This window comes from Muscardinus avellanarius (assembly GCF_963383645.1).
Source record: "Muscardinus avellanarius genome assembly, chromosome: 1".
NCBI classification, from domain to species: Eukaryota; Metazoa; Chordata; class Mammalia; order Rodentia; family Gliridae; genus Muscardinus; species Muscardinus avellanarius.
Window position 1 is genome coordinate 231,660,233 of NC_137786.1, and position 7,685 is coordinate 231,667,917.

A 7,685-nucleotide genomic window follows, 5' to 3' on the forward strand; every position below is an offset into this window, starting at 1 on the left:
AAAATACCTATGTTAGGCAGAAGCAGCAATGGGCGTGAGTTTATCTTAATAATGACTTCAACAAACCAGCTGGGCCCTCTGAGCCTGTTTCCTGAACTGACAAAGTAGGAGTTGTATAGATAGTGTCTACGATCCTTCCTACTCTGGAAATCTAGGTTTCTAAAGGCAGAAAATGGGTCATGTGCTGGGTTTCTCCTTTCAGAGCGCTCTGCTCTCACAATCAAGTGACCCGTCCTGTCACTCCCACAGTTCTGCCTGGAAGCAGAGACCTAAGGAGTGGACTTCCCAGCACAGCAGCCAAACTTTCCACAAGAACAAATCGCTCACACGGGCTAAAGTCTGAGCCAGTAGTCCATCTACAGGCACAATAAGGCCTAACACAAGCATCCAGAGAAAGGGTCCGGGCGAAGGACCAGCTCTTCAGGAGCCTTAATCCAACTCCACCGTGCCACACAAATACCACCAGCACTGAAGAGGAGGATCGGTAAAATGCCTAGAAGGGGTACAAAGACTTTAAAGGTCAGCTCCATGCAAGGAGGCGGGCCTGGTCATAGGCTGGGCTCTGGAGCCAGCTGGCCCGCCCTGCGCGGCTGGACAGTGTCTGGAAAGGAATGTGATCACGCAGGGCGGAGACCTGGAAGGCAGGATTGAGATTCCTTCCTAGGCTCTTTCCCCGACTTCGGATTTCCAGACTTTGGACTTCCAAAGGCTGTGGAGTCACTCTTTGAAAGAGGAAGCAGAGGGCAGAGTCCCTGAAGTCCTGCGCTAGGTCTCTGGGGGGCCAAGGCCGGCGTGGGGATGCCTTGAATCCCTCTGGAGGAAAGGGAGCCTGGGTACTGCAAGTCCTTAGGGAGTAGGCCACTGCGTCTCATTCATTGCATCCTGAGGATCAGAATCTTGGAAGATTACTCTTATTGTTCTTATCATGGTCTCACCCATTAAACTCGGAAACACCCAGGTCCAAGAGGTTACAGATAGGCGGGCGTGGTGGCGCACACTTGTAATCCCAGCACTCGGGAGGCTGAGACCCGGAGGATCACGGTTCACAGACGGCCTCAGCTACTTGGTGAGGCCGCTGCAACTCAGTGAGACCCGGTTTCAAAATAAAGAATAAAAAATAGGGCAGGGGGTGTAGCTCGAAGGTCGAATGCCTCTGGGTTCCATCTCCAGACCCGCCAAAAAAAAAAAAAAAGAGGTTACAGAATATCCTGTCAAGTTTACAGAAGGTCTCAGGGCTGAAATCTCATTTGGGGACTCCTACTGCTACCTCCTCCTGGCCCCTTAAGGCAACAAGGACCCATCAAGAGCTGCCTTTAGGAGAAGAGCTCAGACCCCATCAGTTCCCTGCCTTCAGGGCTACCCCAAAGTCCCTCCTACACATAACCACAAGTCCCAGGGCGGTAGAGCGGAGACACCCCACACCAGCAAAGGGAACTGCAAAAGTCTCACCAGAGTTTCCTAAGACACTTAAGAAACAGATCCCGGAGGAGAGGGAGGGGAGAGGTTGATTTGAATGAATTAGCTGAGTTCAATCTGGGGGCTGAGGTGGCGATCAAAAAAGGGCGGGCTACAGTGGTTTATCTTTCTAACGCGACCCCCGGTGCGTGCGTGGAGTTGGGCTGGGGTCTCCAGGAGGGCTGGGGAGTTAAACTGATAATCGGGAAGATTCTGGAGGGGGGGGTGACAGAAGCCAGAAGAGTCAGAGATGCCCACTCCTAGACCTCCAGGTGGATTCGGAGGGGTTTTCTGCGGGACCGCGGGGCCCCTGTAGCTGGGAGTGGTCGTCCCGGGCTTGTCCAGGGCCTCGGAGACAAAGGACAGCGGGGGCGACGGCGGGGGGCAGGGCCCGCCCCCTCGCGCCCCCAGGTTTCAGGGAAGGTACCTGTTGAGGAAGGCATTGCCGAAGGCGTTGAGCTTGCGGAAGGGGCGCCGTGGGTCGACCACGAGCGCGTTGCCCGGCACCACGCCCTCGGAGGGGCCGTGCATGACCGCGATGAAGGAGTCGGTGGTGGGCTCGGGCCCGATGCGCATCCCCGGGAAGTCCTGCTCGATGAGGTGCCGGATGAAGGTGGTCTTGCCCGTGCTGTACTGGCCCACTAGGAGCACCATGGGCTTGTTGTCGAAGTCAGCATCCTCCAGCGCGGGCGAGTGGAACTCGTGGAAGCGGTAGTGCTCTTCCAGGGGCAGCAGTTTCTGCGCGTACAGCTGCCGCAGCCCCTCGGCCACCGTCTGGAAGAGCTCCGGCTCCTTCTTGCGGCGGGCATCCTTGCTGACCCAGCTGAACATGCTGCGGGAGACGGGGCCGGCTGCTGCGGGGCAGACGGCGGCTGAGCGCGGGGCGAGGGCGCGGGCCGGCCGGCCGGCGGAGGACGCGGGCGGCGGCGAGGGGCGGGGCGGGCGGCCGGTCTGCGCAGGCGCGCGGGGTCTCCGAGGCGCCCTCTGCCGAGTGGCGCGCGCGCCTCGCCGCGCTCCTTTTATAGGGTCGGGCCCGCGCTCCGGCCCGCGCGCCCGCCGCGGGGCCGGCCGGGAAGGCGGAGGCAGGGGGAGGGAGGGGCCGGCCCCGGCCCCGCCCCCGGCGCGTGCCACGTCGTCCCCTCCCCCGCCTCCCATTGGCTGGCTCCAAATCTCGCGATGCCCAGGCCGGGGTGCCGTGGCAACCGCACCTGCTGCGCCGCGCCCCTCGCGGGACGCCTGGCGGAAGTGCGGCGGCGGCGAGGTGCGAGGTGCGAGGTGCGGGGTCCGCGGCGACTTTCAGCGCCCGCCGGGCTCCATTGCGCTCCCGAGGCCTCCGGCTGCGCCGGCCCGGGGCACCTCCCGCGAGGTGTCCTCCCGCCCGCTCTGAGTCCCGGGACCCGCGGCGCCTCCCCAACACCGCCCTCTCACCCCCTCATCGCGTACTTGCTTTGGGAGAGAGACGGGAAAGCGGTTATGGAAGAAGCGCAGTGGGAATGGAAAATCCGGGGTGGGGGAGACCCAGGGGGGAAAATGTGGGGCGGGAGAAGGATCCGATGGGAACCGTGGCCCGCAGCGGGGCTGGGGCTGGGAGGCGGACGCAGCAGTGGAGGACATGAGTGACGTGACCTGTGGGGAGAAGACAGGGCTCCCCCAGAGGCTGCAGCTGTGGCAGGGGGCAGAGGAAGTTGAGGCCCTTAGCCTCTTGGGTTTTGAGGAAGTGAAATCGGAAATTCCCTATGTGGGGGAAAGGGGAAATTTGAGGCAACAATGAAATCTTGTGGGAACTTAGGGGGAATCAAAAAACCCAAATACTTCCTCTTTTCTACCAGGGACATTACCAGTAACCATCTTTTACTCGAAATAGTGCCCCGTCCCTCTTACCGGTTCCTGGCTCTTCCATTGGGCTCATGCCCCCGCCATCATCCCTGGCCACACACCTAGATCCCGTGGCTGTCCCGGCTGGTAAGAATTTTCAGTGGGTGATGTCAGCGCTTTGGGGGCTGTGATTGTTATGTAACCAGTATCAGGACAAGTAAGTGTGGGAGGGGGGTTGGCGAATGTTGGAGAAGTCTAAAATAAACTTGGGGAGCCAGCCTATGGAACAGGCTTAGTCCCAGCTATTCAGGAGACTGAGGCAGGAGGATCACTTGAGCTCATGAGATGGAGGCTAGCGTATGGAGACCGTGAGACACTGTTTAAAAACACAACTGGGCGTGGTTCTGCTCACCCCTGATCCCAGTAATTAGGAGGCTGAGATAGAATTGCAGGTTGAGACCAGCCTCTTTGAGACACTGAGCAATCTAGCAAGACCTTGTTTCAAAAATCAAAGAGAAGAGCAGGGTGTGGTGGCCCATACTTGTAATCCCAGCATTTGGGAGGCTGAGACAGGAGGATGGCGCTTCCAAGACAGCCTCACCTACTACTTAGTGAGGCCCTCTGCAACTCAGTGAGACCCTGTTTCAAAATAAAGAATACAAAATCGGGCAAGAGGTGTAATTTGGAGGTAGAATGTCCCTGGGTTCCAGCCCAAGTACTGCAAAAAAAAAAAAAAAAAAAAAATAGAGCTAGAGGTGTAGCTCAGAGGTAGAATGCCCCTGGGTTCCATCCCTAATACCATACACACACACACACACACACACACACACACACACACACATACACACACACAAAAAGGACTGAGGGCGTAGCTCAGAGGTAGAATGCCCCTGGTTCAATTCCCAGTACACAAAAACAAAAAACAAATCAAAAAAGCAGAAAAGGGGTTGGGGGTATAGGTCAGAGGTAGAATCCCAGAAACCACCACCACCACAACAACAAAAAGCCAGCATTTAGCTGAGCATGGTGGTGCACACCTGTAATCCCAGCACTTGGGAGGCTGACAGGAGGATCACAGATTCAAAGTCAACCTCAGCCACTAAGCCCTCCACAATTTAGTGAGATCCTGTTTCTTTTCTGTGTGTGTGTGTGTGTGTGTGTGTGTGTGTGTGTGTCATTAAGGATTAAACCCAGAGGCATTCTACCTTTGAGCTACACCTACACCCCCCCAGCCCTATTTTTTAGTCATTTTATTTTATTTTATTTATTTATTTATTTATTTATTTTGCAGGTCTGGAGATGGAACCCAGGGGCATTTGACCTCCAAGCTACATCCCCTGCCCTATTTTTTTTTTTTTTTGAAACCTGGTCTCACTGAGTTGCGGAGGGCCTAAGTAGCTGAGTCTGTCCGCGAACCGTGATCCTCCGGTCTCAGCCTCCCAAATGCTGGGATTACAAGTGTGCGCCACCACGCCCAGCTAGTCATTTTACTTTTTGAAACAGGGTCTCACTGAGTTGGGAAGGGCCTCGCTACATGGCTGAGGCTGTCTGTGAACTGGGATCCTATGGTCTCCGCCTCCCAAGTGCTGGGATTACAGGTGTGCGCCACCAGGCTCGGCTAAGGTCCTGGTTTTGATCCCCTATAGCACTACAAAAAATACTAAACTGAAGCTGGGTGTGGCGGTGTAAACCTGTGATCCCAGTTCCTGGTGGCTGAGGCAGGAGGATCACAGGTCTGAGGCCAGCCTCAGCAACTGACCCAGGTCTTTAGCAACTCAACGAGGCCCTGTTTCAAAATTAAAAAGTAGAGCTGGGGGTATACTCACAGGCAGAAGACACACAATGACAAAATGAGCCAGGTGTGGTGGCACGCACCCGTAGCAGTTGCTGTTCAGCAGGCTGAAACAGAAGATCACAAGCTCCGGGCCAGCCTGAGCTACTTAATGAGACCCTGTCTCAAAATTTAAGAAGGGTTGGAGACGGTGGAACACTTGGCCTAATATGGATGAAGCCCTGAGTTCAATCTCTAGTGAGGCAAAATAATACAAAGAATAAAGCTGGGTGTGGTAGCACATGCCTATAATTCCAGTACTCGGGGCGCTGAGACAGTAGGATGGCAGGTTTGAGGCCAGCCTCAGCAACTTAGTGAAACGCTGTTTCAAAATAAAATAGCATAGCCGGGCGTCGTGGCGCATGCTTGTAATCCCAGCATTCAGGAGGCTGAGACCGGAGGATCGAGGTTCACAGACAGCCTCAGCTACTTAGTGAGGCCCTCTGCAATTCAGTGAGACCCAGTTTCAAAATAAAGAATAAAAAATAGGGCAGGGGGTATAGCTCGGAGGTCGAATGCCCCTGGGTTTCATCCCCAGACCCGAAAAAATAAATAAATAAAATAGCATGAAGCCGGGCATGGTGGCACACGCTTGTAATCCCAGTACTTGGGAGGCTGAGACAGGAGGATTGCAGGTTCAAAGCCAGCCTCAGCTACTTAGTGAGACCCTGTTTCCAAATAAAATATAAAAAATAGGTCTGGGAGTGTAGTCCAGAGGTAGAAGACCCCTGGGTTTCATCCCCAGTACCAAATAAATAAATAAATAAATAAATAATAAAATAGCATGTCCTGGGCGTGGGATTACACGTGTAGGGTTAGACACACTCGTAATCCTAGCATTTGAGAGGCTGGGAAGATCACAGTTCACAGGCAGCCTCAGCTACTTAGGCCCTCCGTAACTTAGTGAGACCCTGTTTCAAAATAAAGAATAAAAAAATAGGGCAGAGGATGTAGCTCGGAGGTCAAATGCCCTTGGGTTCCATCCCCAGACCCACAAAAAAAAAAAAAAAAAATTAAATAGCAGCCAGTTGTGGGGGCGCATGATGGCAATCCCAAGTATTTAAGAAATCCAGACAGGAGGATCACAAATTTGAGAGACCATCCTCAGCAACCTAGCGAGACCGTTTCGAAACAAAAAAAGAGGGCTAGGGGTGTACCTTGGACATAGACTGCCTCTGAGTTCCAACCCTAGTAACTAACTAAATAAAATAGGGCTGGTGGTGTAGCTTAGAGATAGAATGCACTAGGATTCAATCACCGGTACTGAAAATAAGTATATATATATCCATCCATCCATCTCTTGGAACCTGAAAGCCTGTGCAACTTACTTTCTGGCCTTTGAGAGTGGAGGTCTGAGGGCTGGGCACCTATATCAGGAAAGAGCAGAGGCAGGACTCGGATCTGAGTCAGGTGGGCTCCAGAGAGGGCAGGGGGAGGTCTGGTCACCACCTCTTGTAGACTGGGCCTCTGGACCTTCGGAGGGAATCCTATTTACTGCCCTTGTCCTCTCCCACCTCATTAGTGGATGAAATTTGGGCATGGTGGCACACGCTTGTAATCCCAGTACTTGGGGGGCTGAAACAGGAGAATGGCAGGTTTGGGGACAGCCTCAGCAAGGAGTGAGACTCACCAACCTAGTGAGACCCTGTCTCCAAATAGAAATTTAAAGATAGGACTGAAGGTGTGGCTTGGGAGTAGAATGCCCCTGGGTTCCATCCCCAGTACAAAAAAAGAAAAAAAGTGGATGAATGATTCCAACCCTGCCTGCAGTCCTGGGTCCCTGACTTACTGTTAAGCCACAAGACTTTGGCTGGGCGGGGTTGGGGGGGAGGCACTGTTCTCAAAAGAATATTGATGCCCCTGGTCACAGGGGCTGTCACTAGAGGCTGCGTGCCAGCCGGTGACCAGGAACCTCCGGCAGGCTTAGTCTAGACTTCCTAAGTCAGCCTTAGAAGCCAAAGGATTTGACTCCTACACAGCAGGGACGCGGGGTCCACCCCGGAGATGTAATTCCTGGGCTGGGCCGGGGAAGGGCCCGAGGCTGAGGCTCTAAATGAGGGGGTTGTTAGTGGTCCGAATGGCCGCGCACGGAGCTCAGTCCCCAGCAGCGTCCACACTGACCGCCATGGTTTCCACATCTCCCCAGAGCCCTGTGTGCTGGGAAAACCCAGCCCCAGAAAATTGAGAACAAAATGTTCTGGGTTATTTTTAAATGAAACCCAGACCCTGTTGTTCTCCGTGTCCACTCAGCCTTCTCCAAGGAGCTCAAAGGACTGGGAGAAGGGATCTCCCCCTCCCCGGAAAGGCTGAGGGGCCTGGAATGGCCCCCAGTCCCTCCGAGCTGGTGCCCCCGCCTGGGCCGCTCTTTATCTGGTAATGTCCCAGACTGTGAAAACGCCCTAATTTTCTTTCCTTTGTGCATTCTGAATAGGATACTATCTGTTTGGTTGGAAAGTTTTGTGAACTGCAAATGAGCCATTTCGCTTTGGGTTTCTCCCCTGGGTCGCTTTCTGCCCGTCTGCCTGGTCTTGGGCAGACTGAAGAGGGTTCAAATGTTTCCTTTAATCTCAGAAAGCCAGCCGTC

At 54.3% G+C, this 7,685-nt stretch overlaps 1 protein-coding gene across 1 annotated transcript in view; it reads right to left on the reverse strand.

Moving 5' to 3' along the window:
* Window positions 1-3,364, reverse strand: part of EHD1 (EH domain containing 1) — a gene marked incomplete at both ends in the record, with an annotated part of 27,206 nt that extends 23,842 nt beyond the window's left edge. The window contains 2 exons of the mRNA XM_080694949.1: window positions 1,883-2,309; window positions 3,337-3,364. Coding sequence (XP_080551075.1) covers window positions 1,883-2,309; window positions 3,337-3,364 — 455 coding nt within the window. The remainder of the gene's footprint in view (window positions 1-1,882; window positions 2,310-3,336) is intronic.
* Between the last annotated feature and the right edge of the window lie 4,321 nt (window positions 3,365-7,685).